At 39.5% G+C, this 21,521-nt stretch overlaps 2 protein-coding genes across 4 annotated transcripts in view; one reads left to right on the plus strand and one right to left on the minus strand.

Annotated features, from left to right (window-relative positions):
- LOC106562735 (transmembrane 6 superfamily member 1) overlaps nucleotides 1-6,491 on the plus strand; it is a 45,315-nt gene extending 38,824 nt beyond the window's left edge. The window contains exons 9-10 of the mRNA XM_045689436.2: nucleotides 3,647-3,766; nucleotides 5,574-6,491. Coding sequence (XP_045545392.2) covers nucleotides 3,647-3,766; nucleotides 5,574-5,765 — 312 coding nt within the window. The 3' untranslated portion in view covers nucleotides 5,766-6,491. The remainder of the gene's footprint in view (nucleotides 1-3,646; nucleotides 3,767-5,573) is intronic.
- Nucleotides 6,492-6,585: 94 nt separating this feature from the next.
- On the minus strand, nucleotides 6,586-20,399 carry LOC106562677 (hepatoma-derived growth factor-related protein 3). 3 transcript variants are annotated; one of them, XM_045689437.2, is made up of 7 exons: nucleotides 20,281-20,396; nucleotides 19,595-19,695; nucleotides 18,643-18,719; nucleotides 16,269-16,407; nucleotides 15,285-15,452; nucleotides 10,020-10,151; nucleotides 6,586-9,395 (listed from the first exon to the last, which is right to left on the minus strand). In XM_045689437.2, exons 2-7 carry the CDS (start codon nucleotides 19,676-19,678, stop codon nucleotides 9,369-9,371), a joined length of 627 nt encoding a protein of 208 aa, XP_045545393.1. In that variant the 5' UTR covers nucleotides 19,679-19,695; nucleotides 20,281-20,396; the 3' UTR covers nucleotides 6,586-9,368. The 3 variants fall into 3 exon arrangements, with proteins under 3 accessions (XP_045545393.1, XP_045545394.1, XP_082814026.1); XM_045689438.2 differs by having other exon boundaries at nucleotides 10,020-10,148; nucleotides 19,595-20,399; XM_082957900.1 differs by having other exon boundaries at nucleotides 19,595-20,397.
- Nucleotides 20,400-21,521: the final 1,122 nt, after the last annotated feature.

The following is a 21,521-nucleotide window of genomic DNA, read 5'->3' on the forward strand; positions in this document are numbered from 1 at the left end:
CAGGTTAGGATAATTAACGTGTCAGGTTAGGATAATTAACGTAGCAGGTTAGGAGAATTAACGTGTCAGGTTAGGAGAATTAACGTGTCAGGTTAGGATAATTAACATGTCAGGTTTAGGAGAATTAACGTGTCAGGTTAGGAGAATTAATGTAGCAGGCTAGGATAATTAACGTGTCAGGTTAGGATAATTAACGTGGCAGGTTAGGATAATTAACATGTCAGATTAGGAGAATTAACGTGGCAGGTTAGGATAATTAACGTGGCAGGTTAGGAGAATTAACGTGTCAGGTTAGGAGAATTAACGTGGCAGGTTAGGATAATTAACGTGGCAGGTTAGGAGAATTAACGTGTCAGGTTAGGAGAATTAACGTGGCAGGTTAGGATAATTAACGTGTCAGGTTAGGAGAATTAACGTGGCAGGTTAGGGTAACTAATGTGTCAGGTTTAGGATAATTAACATAGCAGGTTAGGAGAATTAACGTGGCAGATTAGGAGAATTAACGTGACAGGTTAGGATAATTAACGTAGCAGGTTAGGATAATTAACGTGTCAGGTTAGGATAATTAACGTGTCAGGTTAGGAGAATTAATGTAGCAGGCTAGGATAATTAACGTGTCAGGTTAGGATAATTAACGTGGCAGGTTAGGATAATTAACATGTCAGATTAGGAGAATTAACGTGGCAGGTTAGGATAATTAACGTGGCAGGTTAGGAGAATTAACGTGTCAGGTTAGGAGAATTAACGTGGCAGGTTAGGATAATTAACGTGGCAGGTTAGGAGAATTAACGTGTCAGGTTAGGAGAATTAACGTGGCAGGTTAGGATAATTAACGTGTCAGGTTAGGAGAATTAACGTGGCAGGTTAGGGTAACTAACGTGTCAGGTTTAGGATAATTAACATAGCAGGTTAGGAGAATTAACGTGGCAGATTAGGAGAATTAACGTGACAGGTTAGGATAATTAACGTAGCAGGTTAGGATAATTAACGTGTCAGGTTAGGATAATTAACGTGTCAGGTTAGGATAATTAACATCGCAGGTTAGGATAATTAACGTGTCAGGTTAGGATAATTAACGTGTCAGGTTAGGATAATTAACATAGCAGGTTAGGATAATTAACCTAGCAGATTAGGATTATTAACATAGCAGGTTAGGAGAATTAACGTGGCAGGTTTAGGATAATTAACGTGTCAGGTTAGGAGAATTAACGTGGCAGGTTAGGATAATTAATGTGTCAGGTTAGGAGAATTAACGTGGCAGGTTAGGAGAATTAACCTAGCAGGTTAGGATAATTAACGTGTCAGGTTAGGAGAATTAACATAGCAGGTTAGGAGAATTAACGTCTCAGGTTAGGATAATTAACGTGGCAGGTTAGGAGAATTAACGTGGCAGGTTAGGAGAATTAACGTGGCAGGTTAGGAGAATTAACGTGTCAGGTTTAGGATAATTAACGTGGCAGGTTAGGATAATAACGTGGCAGGTTAGGATAATTAAAGTGGCAGGTTAGGATTATTAACGTGGCAGGTTAGGAGAATTAACGTGGCAGGTTAGGAGAATTAACGTGGCAGGTTAGGAGAATTAACGTGGCAGGTTAGGAGAATTAACGTGGCAGGTTAGGATAATTAACGTGGCAGGTTAGGATAATTAACGTGGCAGGTTAGGATAATAACGTGGCAGGTTAGGATAATTAAAGTGGCAGGTTAGGATTATTAACGTGGCAGGTTAGGAGAATTAACGTGGCAGGTTAGGATAATTAACGTGGCAGGTTAGGATAATTAACGTGTCAGGTAAGGAGAATTAACGTGGCAGGTTAGGATAATTAACGTGGCAGGTTAGGATAATTAACGTGGCAGGTTAGGAGAATTAACGTGGCAGGTTAGGAGAAATAACGTGGCAGGTAAGGAGAATTAACGTGTCAGGTTAGGAGAATTAACGTGTCAGGTAAGGAGAAGTAACGTGGCAGGTTAGGATAATTAACGTGGCAGGTTAGGAGAATTAACGTGGCAGGTTAGGAGAATTAACGTGGCAGGTAAGGAGAATTAACGTGTCAGGTTAGGAGAATTAACGTGTCAGGTTAGGATAATCAACGTGGCAGGTTAGGAGAATTAACATAGCAGGGTAGGATAATTAACGTGGCAGGTTAGGATTATTAACGTAGCAGGTTAGGATAATTAACGTGGCAGGTTAGGATAATTAACGTAGCATGTTAGGATAATTAACATAGCAGGTTAGGATAATTAACGTGGCAGGTTAGGATAATTAACGTGGCAGGTTAGGATAATTAACGTGGCAGGTTAGGACAATTAACGTGGCAGGTTAGGATAATTAACGTGGCAGGTTAGGATAATTAACGTAGCAGGTTAGGAGAATTAACGTGTCAGGTTAGGAGAATTAACGTGTCAGGTTAGGGTAAATAACGTGTCAGGTTTAGGATAATTAACATAGCAGGTTAGGAGAATTAACGTGTCAGGTTAGGGTAATTAACGTGTCAGGTTTAGGATAATTAACATAGCAGGTTAGGATAATTAACGTGGCAGGTTAGGATAATTAACGTGGCAGGTTAGGATAATTAACGTGGCAGGTTAGGATAATTAACATGGCAGGTTAGGATAAATAAAGTGGCAGGTTAGGATTATTAACGTGGCAGGTTAGGATAATTAACGTGTCAGGTAAGGAGAATTAACGTGTCAGGTTATGGTAAATAACGTGGCAGGTCAGGATAATTAACGTGGCAGGTAAGGAGAATTAACGTAGCAGGTTAGGAGAATTAACGTGTCAGGTCAGGAGAATTAATGTGTCAGGTTAGGGTAATTAACGTGTCAGGTTTAGGATAATTAACATAGCAGGTTAGGATAATTAACGTGGCAGGTTAGGATAATTAACGTGTCAGGTTAGGATAATTAACGTGGCAGGTTAGGATAATTAACGTGGCAGGTTAGGATTATTAACGTGGCAGGTTAGGAGAATTAACGTGGCAGGTTAGGAGAATTAACGTGGCAGGTTAGGAGAATTAACGTGGCAGGTTAGGAAAATTAACGTGGCAGGTTAGGAGAATTAACGTGGCAGGTTAGGAGAATTAACATGGCAGGTTAGGAGAATTAACGTGGCACGTTAGGATAATTAACGTAGCAGGTTAGGATAATTAACGTGGCAGGTTAGGATAATTAACGTGTCAGGTTAGGAGAATGAGGTTAAGGTTAGGAAAAGGGTTAGGCTTAGCTAAAATGCTACAGTTGTCAACAATCGACTCGTCGTCGTACTGCCCAGTCAGCCACACAAAATGGTCTTGAGTGGCAACAAATCTGCCCTATTTGCTGATTCGCTTTCCACATGCCCACTTCTGTTAATCCTCCCACTTCTGTTGACACGCCCACTTTCAGACACACCATGTATGCAGTTACCCATGACTCACTCCTTACCTCAAACTATATAGTAGGACCCCTTTTAACCTCCATAGCTGCGTTTACACAGGCAAGCCAATTCTGATCTATTTTCCACTAATTGTTTATTTTGACCAATCACATCAAATCTTTTCACATATTTTTCAGAGCTGATCTGATTGGTCAAAAGACAAATTAGTGGAAAACAGATCAGAATTGTGCTGCCTGTGTAAACGCAGCCTATTATGTCTCTGCTGTGTCCTAGATGATAGTGAACATGCTTTACTCCGGTCCGTACTACATCATTGCGCTCTACGGGCTGCTCGTGCCTGGGTGTGAGTGGATGCCTGACCTCACTCTGGTCCACTCTGGGGCAATAGCACAGGTGAGTGGGGAGCATAGAAATATAACTGGAATGAAATTACTATTTTTATTCTAGTCATTCTATTTCTATGGTGGGGGAGTAGACACGGTTTAAAACAGTATTTGTTTGCTTTTAAAATTGCTTTCACAGTTTGATTGAGCCTACCTGGAGTGCTCGATGGATGGGATTTGCACTTATGAGACCGTGGCATTGGTTTCATTGTCAGGGAAGCTCAATGAAGCTCAGTTTAAGTTTGACAGGTGATACAAATACTATTTGAACCCAGGTCCTATGGTAACTATTGCAGCTTTGAATATTAGCCGGTTTTTCTCTCTTTGGCACAGAAAGCAGTGACAATTGCCCGCAGTGTGCTTTAAAAAGAAGTAGGGTGAAGTTCCCCTTCCTACATGCTGATCTTGGGTCAGTTGTGCATTTTCCCCACTATAGGTCAAAGTTAGGGTTGGGGGAGAGGATCCTAGATCTATACCCAGGGGATATTACAGCTATACAAATTCCAGTGTGGTTGTAGATAAATTATGTGAATGACTGTGGCTCTTCACATGGTTAACTCATCTGTATTCCTGTAGACAAGCTGTAGTACTGCAGAGGCCAGTGTACACACGCACACGCACACACACACACACAAACACAGTCTGATTAGTGCTATAAATACCTGGGTTTCTAAGGTACTCTCTAACAAGGGCTCAGGGAGCGCTCTGTGTATGGCCAGTATTGATGCATCCCCAAGGACCGGTGATATTTGCTAAAGCAACTGACCCACAGTGTGCAGGCTTTTGTTCCATTATTGTGCTAAACAACACACCTGATTCAACTGATCAACAAATCATCACACCGTGTCTTGATGAATTGAATCATCTTTTAGTCACACACAGATAGACATTGGACTGACACATTTCTTCTCAGGTGGATTTACCTTGCTTGCCGACCTATTTCCCTTTGGGTACAATACATTTTGGTTGATTGGTTGGTTGGTTGATTGATTGGTTGATTGGTCAAAATGTGTATATGTGTACCACTAAAAGCTTATTTAAAGATCACATGTGTAGTTGGAAGCAGCAAACGAAACAGTGAGCGGCTGCCATTGCTTTGTTGTGAAGCCAGTAGGCTGTCCTGTGCCATCAGTCCCAAGAGAGACAAAAGCTGGGGCCATCTTTAGACACAGCAGGCACGTTGCCTAACCAGGCTAAATATAGAGGTAGAGAGGCCGAGTGTACAGACAGACAGACAGACAGACAGACAGACAGACAGACAGACAGACAGACAGACAGACAGACAGACAGACAGACAGACAGACAGACAGACAGACAGACAGACAGACAGACAGACAGACAGACAGACAGACAGACAGACAGACAGACAGACAGACAGACAGACAGACAGACAGACAGACAGACATCTTGTTTCAATGCCTCTCCATGCTAGGAATGACAGCAGTAGGCTACAGGGAAATAGGCCTGATACAGAGATTGATAGTGGAGAGATATTCCACTCATGATACTGACAGAATATGACAGTGAACAGCTCAGGAGAGTGTAGGTCTATGCTATGGTACAGGCTTCATAGAAGACGTATGGTATGCTTGTACAGTATATAGAAGAAAAGTTTCTGAATTTATTCAACACCAGATGCGTACCAAGAAATCCAGCTATTCTAGTGTATCTTCCAGCTTTCATGTTGAGATTGTCAAAGTGGATCCTTCATTTTTTCCCCATTCTTTCTCCTCCTCATCATCTCCCTCTTTCTTTCTCCCCCTCCACTTCTTGTTCTTATACTCTCTCTGTCTTATCTTGTCTTCTCTCCTCCTCAGGCCCAGTTCTCCCACATCGGTGCATCTCTCCACACGCGGACGTCATTCTCCTACAGAGTACCAGTTGACAGCCAGATTGTCTTTCTATTAGTCAACGCCCTGTATGCCATCGTACCCCAAGCCCTCTGCTACCGCTGTGTCACTAGCCCTGCCTTCTTCCTCAGAGACCAACAAAACGACAAGACTGACTGAAGGAACTGGCTGACTGACCGACTGGCTGGCTGACCGACTCAGGCCCTGACTACACAGAAACCAGTCCAAAAGTATCTCTCTGCCTAGCATAACCTGGTGGCCAGTCTGTTTCATGTTCTGCACTGGCCAACTCCATGTGTAGTATATTCAATACTCACAACTGTACTCTTTAGTGTACACTACTGTAGTCTCACTGCTGTACTCTACTGGCAGCAACACAACAGCGATGTGTCTTAAAAACAGCATCCAAGCATATCTTGCTCAGTGGTACATTCCTTTACATAGAAAGAAAACTTGATACCTTTACTCTTCATTTCTGTTTGTCAGTGACTAGTCTTAGCCTATTATGGGACTGATTTAGGATCAGTTTAGCCTTTTAGATTGCAATGAATAACAATATATGGATGGGGGGACCTGATGGGGGACCTGATGCTAGATCAGCAGCACTTCTACTCTGGGATATGTTAGGAATACAGCACTGTTCTAAATGTGTTTTCAGCTAAATTACTTCTTGTATTCTCTGGTTCTGTCAAGCATTACAACATTTACTTTTAATTAAAACAAAAGGTTTGTTGCCATAAAATGCTATATGGTGAATCAAAATAGATTGTGTTATGTTTAATGGTGTTTGGAGAGGATTTAAGGACTAGTTTTGTGGACGCAATATTTGGATATTTGTGTCTAATCTATATTTTCAAGTGTTAAAAACCTGAAATAAATCTTGATTTGTAAAATCTGATTTGTGTTTTCTGGCTCTGTTGGTGCTCTTGCATGTGAGATGTCCGTGTTATCCAAATAATACGTGTTTGCAAACACTGAGTGCATTCCAATGAGTTTATTCTGTAAAAGTCTTTCCATAAACAGCAAAAAACAGTTTACTTTAAACTACAAACCTTTAAAACGTAAAACATGTTCTAATTCCGAGCATTAACAAAGATGGAAAGGTTTAAATAAAAAAATGAAAATGTATGAGTTTACATTTCACACAGTATTATAATCAACTATCATAAAAAAAATAAATAGAATATATTTTTCATAAAGACATAGGAAGGAGAGCAGGCTACTGGCATACCATTGATGGGAGTGTGTAACAGTAAGTTTGGAAGCTGAACCAAGGCAGAAAACACAATTTTCCAGCATGCCAGACGCCAACTTTACACCAAACACTAAAGCTGCATTCATGACAAGTCGGAAACTCTGAAAATATGACTTGTAAACTCGGAGCAACAAGTTGTGTGCATTCACGTGCCTTGACCTCGTTGAGAACACTGATTGCTTAATGGCAAACAAGCTGCGTCAATCATAAACGAAAGTACAGCTATCAAGCTTGTAAAGAAATTATAGTGTTAAAAAAAACATAAATAGCCCCTTTTTTAAAAAATAAATAATGCTTTGTTGTTGCATTTAACTGCCAAAAATGTTGTTATCGAGGTAATTTCCTTAGTAGGTGATGTCAGAGGTCAGCACAGGAATGATACCCGAGTTTCCCACTTATAAATAGTTTGAGGGCAGTTCAAATGTTTTTTTCACTCGGAAGCTTGTATTTTTGAGTTTCCAACATGTCATAAATGCCTCAGGATGAAAACCAATATATCGTCTGAGAAAGGTGCTTGCAAACATGGTTGTGTTATGTCTTTTTTCTCCTTCACTGCACTGTGGAAGAAGTGTGAATGGAAAAACAGCAGGTATACTGAACAAATATATAAACGCAACATGCAACAATTTCTAAGATTTTACTGAGTTTATATAAATGCAACATGCAACAATTTCAAAGATTTTACTGAGTTACAGTTCATATAAGGAAATCAGTCAATTTAAATGAATTAATTAGGGCCTAATCTATTGATTTCACATGAGTGGGCAGGGGCGCAGCCATGGGTGGGCCTTGGAGGGCATAGACCCACCCACTTGGGAGCCAGGGCCAGCCAGTCAGTGAGTTTTTCCCCACAAAAGGGCTTTTTTACAGACAGAAATACGCCTCAGTTTCACCAGCTATCCGGGTGGCTGGTCTCAGACGATCCCACAAGTGAAGAAGCTGGATGTGGAGGTCCTGGGCTGGTGTGGTTACACGTGGTCTGCGGTTGTGAGGCTGGTTGGATGTACTGCCAAATTCTCTAAACTGACGTTGTAGGCGGCTTATGGTAGAGAAATGAACATTCAATTCTCTGGCAACAGCTCTGGTGGACATTCCTGCAGTCTGCATGCCAATTGCACGCTCACTCAAAACTTGCGACATCTGTGTCATTGTGTTGTGTGACAAACTTTTATTGTCCCCAGCACAAGGAGCACCTGTGTAACGCTAATTTAATCAGCTTCTTGATATGCCACACCGGTCAGGTGGATGGATTATCTTGGCAATGGAGAAATTCTCACTAACAGTGATGTAAACAAATTTGTGCACCAAATTTGAGAGAAATAATGTTTTTGTGCGTATGAAACATTTCTGGGATTTTTTATTTCAGCTCATGAAACATTTTACATGTTGCGTTTACCTTTTTGTTCAGTATAATTGAAAACGTTAAGAAAATAACTAGGTAGTTGTGTACAACAGTTGAGCATGCCACTATAGAAAGCTTTTAAAATATACCATAACCCATTCTACTGATACACCTTAAAACCGATTAATCACTTCCCATAGAAAGATGAAGGCAGCGTAGTGCACAAAAGTATGCAGGTGGTAGGGTTCCATTTGGGATGCGGACGAGTAGTTAGCTAGATCAGTCAGGTAGAATACTGGCCCTATACTCTACAGCCAAAGTGAAATATATAGATAGAGAGTTAGAGAGTCGGTTTGTGCACAACACTTCGTACATTTATCTATGTCTTTTTCCATTCATCTTTTGCAGGTTACATAAAAGAGAAACATACAGTGCTGAGTGATATGGATATGTTATAGTCAGTTAAACACACATTTCAAATTTCCAGTAACTTTCCCCAAATTCTCAGGTTTCCCATGAATTCCAGTCTTATGACCACCGGATTTCCTGCTTATTCCCTCCTGATTGCAGGAATATTCCAACCAGGATTTCTGGAAAACTGGAAATTTTTGAAAATGTACTGGAATTTTGCAACCCTAAGCTAGTCCCTCCCCTTAAACCATTGTTTTATAAAAGCAAAACTTGTATGATCAGAACACTGTAATACCCAACATATATCAATCGTCATAGACCACAAGGGAGTACTGTATATTCATAGAAGTTTTATCAAACATAGCTAACATGTTTACCTATATGACATCATTGATGGATTAATCAGATAGTGGAGGCTAAGGGTCAATATAAATATCGATTGATGCTTATTTTACACTGTTTAGATATGAAATGTGGTGTTCTGATTTTGAAAGAGACGGGGACACAAGTGTGTGTGTATGTTGTTTTGAAGCTAGTTACTTTGGCTCTAGTCTAGCCTGGGCGTCTATTGGCTGAAGCAGAGTTGTACACATGTAGTGATATACTGTAGTGTTGTTTCTACATAGAGATAGACGTGAATCGCCCATTATAGGTAGTGCTAGAGGTGGTGATTATGGGAGTTTGACCATTCCAATATCACGTGACAGCAATATATATATATACCTTCCCTTCCCTCTGCAGCTGTCCTCAGCACCTAATGTTCTTCTCTCAGCAACTGGTTCTGGAACAGAAGACATACAAATATTCTAATTGAAAAATATCCTATTAAACAATTAGAATACACATCAGAAACATAAGTATCTGACAGTGACACAGGACACAATGAAGTGATATAATAATGCTGTTTGAATGATACAAGAGAATCAGAACAATTATTTTGCTACCATGCCCCCTAGTGTCAGTATTCATGCATTGAATGAACAATATCTGCAACATTTTCATCTCCATTTTAATCTTTGCTAAATCAAATAAATTAATAATCAAGTGTTGATCTTGCAACACTATCACTTTGCGGTACTAAGGAAGGAATAAACATACATGTGACTGAAATGTGTCAGCAATGTCCTGTCAACTAGGGTCAATGTCACGCCAAGCATACAAACAGATCTGGGATCAGGCTACATCCACCATGGTTGGGGTCAATTCAAATTGAAGACAGTCAATTCAAGAAGTAGACTGAAATTCTGACTTAATTGTTGTAAAAATGTTATATTTTCAATAAACTGAAAAGGAGAACCTATTTATTTTAAATAAATAAAATGTTATTTTAAATTGAAATCCTTTCCTGATTTAACTGACTTTAATTAGAATTGTCCCCAACCCTGACCCCCCCCGGGCGGCTCACCTTGCTGTCGGCAGTGTTCTGGATGATGCCGTTATCGGGGTCTCCCCCCTCCGATCCGCTCTTCTGATCCTCCTCTTTCCCGTCCTCCAGATCCTCCTCTCCAGACGAGATCCTGGACAACTTGGACGACTTCTGGGGACAACACACATAGATCAGCACTATTTATTTATTCAGTGAATGCAACAAAATGTGGTGCATTGTTTTCTCCACCCCACAGGACATAGGGGGCTTGCTTTTATGCTCCATCGCTGGAGGTTGGCGAGGCATGGGCCGTGGCCAGTTATGAACCTATTGAGGACCACAACTTCCTGAGGACGTTGAAACCAGGGAGTTGTTGTGTGCAGGTAGTGATAAGGTGCTCATTTGTCAGAACAGCACTCATGCAACACTAAATGGACGTGCTTTGCTAGTGGATAGCTAGAGTCCATGATACTGTATCAATAAGTATTTCATACAATTTCACAGATATGATTTGCTGTCTTGCAATATGTGGGAAACATAGAGTCTCATTGAACAATAAAGTAAGTACTTAATGAAGTTTAATGAACGCATCCATTATTCTTTGAACTGGACAATTATTTTAATAATTTCTGGCCCCCAAAATGTTCTGTAGGTATCTGAAAAAGTGAGCATGGCTAATGATGTTTCAACCAATCCCCAGTCAGGCTTCATCAGATCTGCTCCCTGTTAGAATATCATAATGTATTAACATCCCTGTTAGAGTATCATAATGTATTAACATCCTGTTAGAGTATCATAATGTATTAACATCCTGTTAGAGTATCATAATGTATTAACATCCCTGTTAGAGTATCATAATGTATTAACATCCTGTTAGAGTATCATAATGTATTAACATCCCTGTTAGAGTATCATAATGTATTAACATCCCTGTTAGAGTATCATAATGTATTAACATCCTGTTAGAGTATCATAATGTATTAACATCCTGTTAGAGTATCATAATGTATTAACATCCCTGTTAGAGTATCATAATGTATTAACATCCTGTTAGAGTATCATAATGTATTAACATCCCTGTTAGAGTATCATAATGTATTAACATCCCTGTTAGAGTATCATAATGTATTAACATCCCTGTTAGAGTATCATAATGTATTAACATCCTGTTAGAGTATCATAATGTATTAACATCCCTGTTAGAGTATCATAATGTATTAACATCCCTGTTAGACTATCATAATGTATTAACATCCCTGTTAGAGTATCATAATGTATTAACATCATGTTAGAGTATCATAATGTATTAACATCCCTGTTAGAGTATCATAATGTATTAACATCCCTGTTAGAGTATCATAATGTATTAACATCCCTGTTAGAGTATCATAATGTATTAACATCCTGTTAGAGTATCATAATGTATTAACATCCTGTTAGAGTATCATAATATATTAACATCCTGTTAGAGTATCATAATGTATTAACATAACATCCCTGTTAGAGTATCATAATGTATTAACATCCTGTTAGAGTATCATCATGTATTAACATCCTGTTAGAGTATCATAATGTATTAACATCCCTGTTAGAGTATCATAATGTATTAACATCCTGTTAGAGTATCATAACGTATTAACATCCTGTTAGAGTATCATAATATATTAACATCCCTGTTAGAGTATCATAATGTATTAACATCCTGTTAGAGTATCATAATGTATTAACATCCTGTTAGAGTATCATAATGTATTAACATCATGTTAGAGTATCATAATGTATTAACATCCTGTTAGAGTATCATAATGTATTAGCATCCTGTTAGAGTATCATAATGTATTAACATCCCTGTTAGAGTATCATAATGTATTAACATCCCTGTTAGAGTATCATAATGTATTAACATCCCTGTTAGAGTATCATAATGTATTAACATCCCTGTTAGAGTATCATAATGTATTAACATCCCTGTTAGAGTATCATAATGTATTAACATCCTGTTAGAGTATCATAATGTATTAACATCCTGTTAGAGTATCATAATGTATTAACATCCCTGTTAGAGTATCATAATGTATTAACATCCTGTTAGAGTATCATAATGTATTAACATCCCTGTTAGAGTATCATAATGTATTAACATCCCTGTTAGAGTATCATAATGTATTAACATCCCTGTTAGAGTATCATAATGTATTAACATCCTGTTAGAGTATCATAATGTATTAACATCCCTGTTAGAGTATCATAATGTATTAACATCCCTGTTAGAGTATCATAATGTATTAACATCCCTGTTAGAGTATCATAATGTATTAACATCATGTTAGAGTATCATAATGTATTAACATCCCTGTTAGAGTATCATAATGTATTAACATCCCTGTTAGAGTATCATAATGTATTAACATCCCTGTTAGAGTATCATAATGTATTAACATCCCTGTTAGAGTATCATAATGTATTAACATCCTGTTAGAGTATCATAATGTATTAACATCCTGTTAGAGTATCATAATATATTAACATCCTGTTAGAGTATCATAATGTATTAACATAACATCCCTGTTAGAGTATCATAATGTATTAACATCCTGTTAGAGTATCATCATGTATTAACATCCTGTTAGAGTATCATCATGTATTAACATCCTGTTAGAGTATCATAATGTATTAACATCCCCGTTAGAGTATCATAATGTATTAACATCCTGTTAGAGTATCATAATGTATTAACATCCTGTTAGAGTATCATAATATATTAACATCCCTGTTAGAGTATCATAATGTATTAACATCCTGTTAGAGTATCATAATGTATTAACATCCTGTTAGAGTATCATAATGTATTAACATCATGTTAGAGTATCATAATGTATTAACATCCTGTTAGAGTATCATAATGTATTAGCATCCTGTTAGAGTATCATAATGTATTAACATCCCTGTTAGAGTATCATAATGTATTAACATCCCTGTTAGAGTATCATAATGTATTAACATCCCTGTTAGAGTATCATAATGTATTAACATCCCTGTTAGAGTATCATAATGTATTAACATCCCTGTTAGAGTATCATAATGTATTAACATCCTGTTAGAGTATCATAATGTATTAACATCCTGTTAGAGTATCATAATGTATTAACATCCCTGTTAGAGTATCATAATGTATTAACATCCTGTTAGAGTATCATAATGTATTAACATCCCTGTTAGAGTATCATAATGTATTAACATCCCTGTTAGAGTATCATAATGTATTAACATCCCTGTTAGAGTATCATAATGTATTAACATCCTGTTAGAGTATCATAATGTATTAACATCCCTGTTAGAGTATCATAATGTATTAACATCCCTGTTAGAGTATCATAATGTATTAACATCCCTGTTAGAGTATCATAATGTATTAACATCATGTTAGAGTATCATAATGTATTAACATCCCTGTTAGAGTATCATAATGTATTAACATCCCTGTTAGAGTATCATAATGTATTAACATCCCTGTTAGAGTATCATAATGTATTAACATCCCTGTTAGAGTATCATAATGTATTAACATCCTGTTAGAGTATCATAATGTATTAACATCCTGTTAGAGTATCATAATATATTAACATCCTGTTAGAGTATCATAATGTATTAACATAACATCCCTGTTAGAGTATCATAATGTATTAACATCCTGTTAGAGTATCATCATGTATTAACATCCTGTTAGAGTATCATAATGTATTAACATCCCTGTTAGAGTATCATAATGTATTAACATCCTGTTAGAGTATCATAATGTATTAACATCCTGTTAGAGTATCATAATATATTAACATCCCTGTTAGAGTATCATAATGTATTAACATCCTGTTAGAGTATCATAATGTATTAACATCCTGTTAGAGTATCATAATGTATTAACATCATGTTAGAGTATCATAATGTATTAACATCCTGTTAGAGTATCATAATGTATTAGCATCCTGTTAGAGTATCATAATGTATTAACATCCCTGTTAGAGTATCATAATGTATTAACATCCCTGTTAGAGTATCATAATGTATTAACATCCCTGTTAGAGTATCATAATGTATTAACATAACATCTGCTCTGCATAGCTCAGTTCAACTCTGTGTGTGATGCTGATCTGTTCAACTTTCACTACACCACACTACACATATAAAGAACACAGGTCAAATTCTATGTGCGCTTAAACAAAACAGCTGTATTTGCACTGAGAAACAAAACAGTAAAAGTATAGCCAGCACTTTGAAGGACAAAAGCAAGAAAATGTTAATCTGTGTAATGCAAGCATGAGTTAGACTATTCCAATTTGAGAGGCTGAGGTCGGTCTTCTGGAATGCTACATTCCATCGAATAGATGTGCGTAATAGAGCCCAGTTGCTAGGCAACAGTGGTTGCTAAGCGAGGACGGGGTGGAGGGGGCTGTGGGTGACTTTTTTCAGCCCAGGCCTCAATGGACACCACAGTAACATTACCTACAACCCCCTGCCTCTGTATGGGCCCATAGGCTTTGTGTTGTCCTGATGAAGGAAATACCATTCAAATTGAACTATCAGCGTTTCTCAACCCTCCTAGTTCACTTCATAATCATTCTTTTTCAAGATATGCTGACGACTTGGAATATAATGTATCAGTAGGCTTGTGATAGCCCCCCCCCCCTCCCAATTGCTCCCCTGAACATACGCACCTGCACTCTGACCTCTCACCTTTAACCTATAGGTTAGCTATAGCTCCGGAGAGACTAGAGATAGATCTCAATAGTCTCACGTGGCTTCCTCTCATCTTATCGTTTGCTTCATTTAGCTGACATTGCTAAACAGGGGAAGACAGATACCTGGTTGGAAGGCATCCGTCATATTGCTTTCACCTTGTCCGGTCAGTGCAGATGAAGGAGAGGAGGCAAGGAGAGGAAGCCTCTTGAAAGTTTTTAGATGCACTTTAGAGATGCCCCTGAAATGACCCTGTTGGCAACCATCTCATACAAAAAAATCTAAAAACGCGCCCAAGACCATTGTGACACTTATGTTAAGCCAGTGTTCTTCAACCCTGTTCCTGGGTTCCCACAGGCTGTGCAGGCTTTTTTTAATAACCCAGCAGTAACACAACTGACCAAACTAATCATCTATCAAGTCTTTGAACCAGGTGCGTTAATGCTGGGTTGGAACAAACATCTGCACACCCTGTGGGTCTCCAGGACTATGGTTGAGTTCTACAGGTTTACAGTGTGATAGAGTGTAATAACAGGTTGAGTCTGATAACTAGTTTGTGATAACCTGTACCTTAGAGGAGGCAGTCTTTTTCCGTTTGGACCCGGCCCTGTCTTCCTTCAGTTTGCCTTTGTCATCTTCCACCTCCTCTATGGAATCTCTCTCCTCTCCTTCACTGCTCCCGTCTGCCACGTCTCCTCCTTCTCCCGCCGTCTTGGAAAAGCTCTGCTGCTGGATGGCCTGAGAACATAGGATAGAGTAGAATAGAATAGAGTACAACTTTGTCAACACAGAGTGGCAAATATACCTTTGGCTTCATAGTGACATGAGAAAAATCTACAGAACAATACAGTGAGCAGACACTATTCACTGATGTGCTATTGAGATCAACTGAGAAAATATTGAGAGCAAAACAAATAAAATAGAAGTCTCTTCTATAAGGAACTCTCCAGGAGAGGACTGCACCAAGGTCAAGCAGCAGCCCATAATATCTGGACACTGGACTATGACAAGCAGTTATGAGACATCAGCAACTAAGATACAACTCTCGTGTGTGTGTGTGTGTGTGTGTGTGTGTGTGTGTGTGTGTATGTGTGTGTGTGTGTGTGTGTGTGTGTGTGTGTGTGTGTGTGTGTGTGTGTGTGTGTATGTGTGTGTGTGTGTGTGTGTGTGTGTGTGTGTGTGTGTGTGTGTGTGTGTGTGTGTGTGTGTGTGTGTGTGTGTGTGTGTGTGTGTGTGTGTGTGTGTGTGTGTGTATGTGTGTGTGTGTGTGTGTGTATGTGTGTGTGTGTGTGTGTGTGTGTGTGTGTGTGTGTGTGTATGTGTGTGTGTGTGTGTGTGTGTGTATGTGTGTGTGTGTGTGTGTGTGTGTGTGTGTGTGTGTATGTGTGTGTGTGTGTGTCCTTGTTGCTGATGGCTTAGAAGTTATTAGTTATGAGTTTGGCTTATAAGTTATAACTGCTATTCAGAATGCCCTGTCCACATATCTTGATTACTTTTGTATACTTCTGTATGTGCCGGCCAATCCACAAAAATGGACTGAGGAGCATGACGGACCTGATAGCCGGTGAATTTGACCCCTGCATTGTTCTCGATCTCCCACAGACCCTCGTTGAAACCTTTCCTCTTGTTGGACTTGCCAAACTTGTCCTTGTACTCCTTGTATGGTAGGAGATCCCTGGGGCCCAGGAAGGCACTGTGGTGGGACAGAGATGGTGAGCAGTACTGCCAACATGACCAGAACCAAACCACTAACATTCATCTGTCATCACAAAAATGTAACTTACACTGAGTGTACAAAACATTCAGAACACCTCCATAATATTGAGTTGCACCCCCCCTTTCCCCTCAGAGCAGCCTCAATTCGTCGAGGTATGGACTCTACAAGGTGTTGAAAGCGTTCCACAGGGATGCTGTCCCATGTTGACTCCAATGTTTCCCACAGTTGTGTCAAGTTGGCTGGAAGTTCTTTGGGTGGTGGACCATTGTTGATACACACGGGAAACTGTTGAGCACGAAAAACCCACCAGCGTTGCAGTTCCTGACACAAAGCGGTGCGCCTGGCACCTACTACCATACCCCGTTCAAAGGCACTTAAATATTTTGTCTTGCCCATTCACCCTCTGAATGGCACACATACACAATCCATGTCTCAATTGTCTCAAGGCTTAAAAATCATTCTTTATCCTGTCTCCTCCCCTTCATGTACACTGATTGAAGTGGATTTAACAAGTGACATCAATAAGGGATCATAGAATTCACCTGGATTCACCTGGTCAGTCTATGTCATGTTAAGAGCGGGTGTTCTTAATGTTTTGTACACTCAGTATATGTACTACATATACTCCGTCATGTAACTTATATACTCAAGTTGTGCTACTGTTTTGTGAAGAGAGCGTTCATGTTTATAACTAGTGTGTGTGTGCGAACAATAAACATATTCGCTATAAAGTACCCAAGTTAAGATAGTGTTATATTTAAGCAATGAGGCACAGGGGAGTGTAATATATGGCCAATATACCATGGCTAAGGGCTGTTCTTATGTACGACACAACACGGAGTGCCTGGATACAGCCCTTAGCCCTGGTATATTGGCCATATACCACAAACCCCTGAGGTGCCTTATTGCTATTATAAACTGGTTACCAATGTAATTAGAGCAGTAAAAATAAATATGTTGTCATACCCGTGGTATACGGTCTGATATACCACGGCTGTCAATTAGCATTCAGGGCTCAAACCTTCCAGTTCATAATAGGCCTATATTATCTGCTGATCACTATAATACAGTGTTATAACGAGCTCCCGAGTGGCGCAGTGGTCTAAGGCACTGAATCGCAGTGCTAGCTGTGCCACTAGGGATTCTGGGTCTGAGTCCAGGCTCTGCCACAGCTGGCCGCAACCAGGAGACCCATGAGGCGGCGCACAATTGGCCCAGCGTTGTCCGGGTTAGGGGAGGGTTTGGCTGGCAGGGATTCCTTGTCCCATCGCGCACTAGCGACTCCTGTGGCGGGCCGAGCACAGTGCACGCTGACACTGTTTTCTCCGACACATTGGTGCGGCTGGCTTCCGGGTTAAGTGGGCATTGTGACAAGAAGCAGTGCGGCTTGGTTGGGTTGTGTTTCGACGCACGGCTCTCGACCTTCGCCTCTAAAAAAATATTTTTTTTTATAACAGTGTAATATCATAGGCCTCAGTGTAATATCATAGGCCTCAGTGTAATATCATAGGCCTCAGTGTAATATCATAGGCCTCAGTGTAACACCATAGGCCTCAGTGTAATATCATAGGCCTCAGTGTAACACCATAGGCCTCAGTGTAATATCATAGGCCTCAGTGTAATATCATAGGCCTCAGTGTAATATCATAGGTCTCAGTATAATACCATAGGCCTCAGTGTAATATCATAGGCCTAAGTGTAATATCATAGGCCTCAGTGTAATAACATAGACCTCAGTGTAACACCATAGGCCTCAGTGTAATATCATAGGCCTCAGTGTAATATCATAGACCTCAGTGTAATATCATAGACCTCAGTGTAACACCATAGGCCTCAGTGTAATAACATAGACCTCAGTGTAACACTATAGGCCTCAGTGTAATATCATAGACCTCAGTGTAATATCATAGACCTCAGTGTAACACCATAGGCCTCAGTGTAATATCATAGACCTCAGTGTAATATCATAGACCTCAGTGTAACACCATAGGCCTCAGTGTAATAACATAGACCTCAGTGTAATAACAGAGGCCACAGGAGATGCTTTTGGTAATATGCTTATCAACAACAAAGTTGCAAAGAAAAGGTGTGCATGTGTCCCAAGTATTCCCTATGTAGTGCACTACTTACCCCATTGGGCTCTGGTCAAAGGTAGTGCACTATATAGGGAATAGGGTGCCATTTGGGACATAATAGTAGTGTGTTGCTTACGTTTCATGCGTGCCGAAGAAAAATATGGGATATTTATTAGCAGGTGGCTTGACAGCTCCCTCTGGAAGTTCATCAATCTAATGGGGGGGGGGGGGGGGGGTGATGTAAAGAGTGAGAGAGAGAGAGAGAGAGAGTGATGTAGAGAGTGAGAGAGACTGTTATAACACTCAAGTCAGATGTATCTGTTCATGGGATCTCAAAAATGAACCCATAATACAAACTGCAACAGTGTATGTGAACTGTATTGTTAACACACTTTAATATTTCAGTAAACAGTAATATCATATCTTCAATGCTGTATGTTGGCTACATATTCCAAACAACAGAAATAAGAGTGTAAAGTGTCAGTATCTTGAAACAATGTTGCAGATGCTAGAACACTTGAGGCCAACAGCGTAATCAGAAGCTTACAATGTAACATTGTTGTTGGAAAGGGCTCACACTCACCCGGTTACCTCAGGTCAAGTCTGACTGACTGTAAAGGCTAGCTCTAGTAGGCTATACCAAATCGGCGAGTTGCTACAGTAGCTAATTACTCTATAGGCCTATACAATTACAACGGCTTTGCATTCAAGGGAATTTGTGGAATGTGGAAAATGAAAAGTAAAAACAGTACGTAAGGAAGAGACGGATTCAAAAATAGACGTAGTAGCACACCATTCAATAGCGCCCTTATTTCCTGACTGGGAAACACAGGGAAAATGTAAAGGATGGTAAACATAAGAATGAGTGGTTATTGTGGTTTGCAGCGTATCAAAATAGCGAGCAGCAATAGCTGTGTATGTGATGAAGGTAGGCACACTGTGAACTAAGCACTTTGCTGCGAAACACAAACACGCAAGGTGAAGAAGGTGGCGGCAAGAGCCCATCGCATATATCCCAAAGCATCGGCGGTATTGTCTCAGGCAACCCCGCCTCCCTGCTTTTCAGCTCGGCTGCATCACCTACTCACCCTCGCTGGCCAGTGTGGGTATCCCTTCATCTTCGCAAAAACCAAATCTCCTGCCTTGTACTCCCGTGGCCGTGGACGAGCCATAATCACTGTGTGCCAGCCTACTCCAATTTGAGATGAAAATAAATTAAGGTGTTTTAGTTCGGCCCTCAACAGAGATGGGAATTATCGACCATCAATGTTTTGATAGCAAGACTGCAGTTTACACGTAAATAAATAATTAAAGCAAAGGATAAGGCCTGGAAACGGTGCCTCATGCACAAAAATGTGTAGATCAGCGCAAGAATACAGGTACAAAACCTCAATCCCAACGTCGAGAAGCTGTCACTGTAGTCCTTAGAGAGTGTTAATAATAATAATAATTTAAAAAACGTCCTCAATAGTGCATGTATTAATTTAAAAAGGACAGCGGCATGGAGAACATGGACTCTCACCAAAATTAGGCTACTCCTCAAATAGAGACAGAAAATATGGGTAATTCCTAGACTACATGACCAATTTCTTGCCTGTCCTTGCAAAGAGGCACAATTTAAAATGCAGTATTGTTTTCAATAACAGCCTACATTTTGAGTAGCCTGCAGGCTACTTAAATATGCTAAATAAATTATGGCAGAAAATAGGTCTGCCAGTGACATAGGTGTCAAACTAACCCTAATACTGCCAAAGTATATGCAGCAATATACTACCTTGTGAAAAGAATACCGCGATTAAAGAGTCTGTAAGGAACTTTTGCTTCTGGGGGAGCTATTGATCCAAAAGGGGCCACTTAAAGACATTCTGCCCAGATTATCTCATTGGATAGAAAGGGGCACACCTTCCCATGAACATGAGCAAAAGATACAGTATATAGAGTGCCACAGTATGAGTCATAATACCCATAAAACCTAGCGGTCAAACAGGGAAATGGCTCCAACAAGTTCCCCACCATTTATTTTTCCCTTTGGGGTATTTAGAAACACATAAAATAAGGGCTGTGTAAATTTCTCTAGGACAAGGTGACTTTTATCAATATATTTGCCTGTATTTACCCCCCACAATTGAAACGCTAATTAGCTGCTAATGCGGCTATCATAAAGAACTACAAATGCCAAAAAGGTACGAATCTCTGGATTAACAATCTAATGTTAGCTAAGTGTAGTAATGAATAATTTAGCTACATTTCTTTAAATGGACAATTCTTTGAACTGTCTTGTGCAAATTTTAAATTGACACAATACCTATTAGCAAAGGTGTCATCTAGAGATGACGTGCAGGAGTTTGCTGGGATTTGTAATCTTGCATGACTTCTACTTTGATGCTAATTAGCATGTTCAAATCTGAGAGGAAATAGGCCGAATAAATATATTGATAAAAGTCACCTTGTCGGAGAGAGATTTACATGGTTATCAAAACATCACGCCAGGGTAAGCCTACACAAAACACAACCCTTCTGTTAAGTGTTTCTAACATCCCCTATGGAAAAAATGAATGGTGGAAAAACGATTGGATCCATTTCCCAGTTCGACCACTATGTTTTATGGGTATTATGACACCTCCACTGTGGGGCTCTACTGTTAGCATAAATATTCAGATTTTATGAGTTAATGAACCATGCAGACAATACTAAGGCCAAAATGTAAGGTTCACATTTAGCCAGCAACTTCTGTATAGCCTCTTTTAACAGATTGATTGCATTTATCTGATTCAGGGGCCTGATTTTATTTTTTTATTCCAGATTAAAATGATCCTGTGATTAGTTTGGGGTTTTGGTTAAAGCATATATTGTGCTTCGGATTTAGGCCTATTCTGAATGGTTTAAGTGCTATAAAGAAAAGTGTTTATATGTAGAGTTTACAATGAACTATAACATATGTCCACATAGGTTGTGTTTAATGGGGAAGGCACATGTACATCTAGCCATATAAAGATTAAGAGAGGAAGTCCCACT

The sequence above is a fragment of the Salmo salar genome, chromosome 11, assembly GCF_965601325.2.
Source record: "Salmo salar chromosome 11, fSalSal1, whole genome shotgun sequence".
NCBI classification, from domain to species: domain Eukaryota; kingdom Metazoa; phylum Chordata; class Actinopteri; order Salmoniformes; family Salmonidae; genus Salmo; species Salmo salar.

Bases quoted from the DNA above. Each gene is read 5' to 3' on its own strand.
- LOC106562677 (XM_082957900.1), bottom strand. From the start codon at position 19,678: ATGGCTCGTCCACGGCCACGGGAGTACAAGGCAGGAGATTTGGTTTTT. The intron at 16,408-18,642 runs GTAAGCAACACA...GTCCCACCACAG, and splicing joins TTCTTCGGCACGCATGAAAC to TGCCTTCCTGGGCCCCAGGG. The intron at 10,152-15,284 runs GTACAGGTTATC...TGTTGTCCCCAG, and splicing joins AAAAGACTGCCTCCTCTAAG to AAGTCGTCCAAGTTGTCCAG.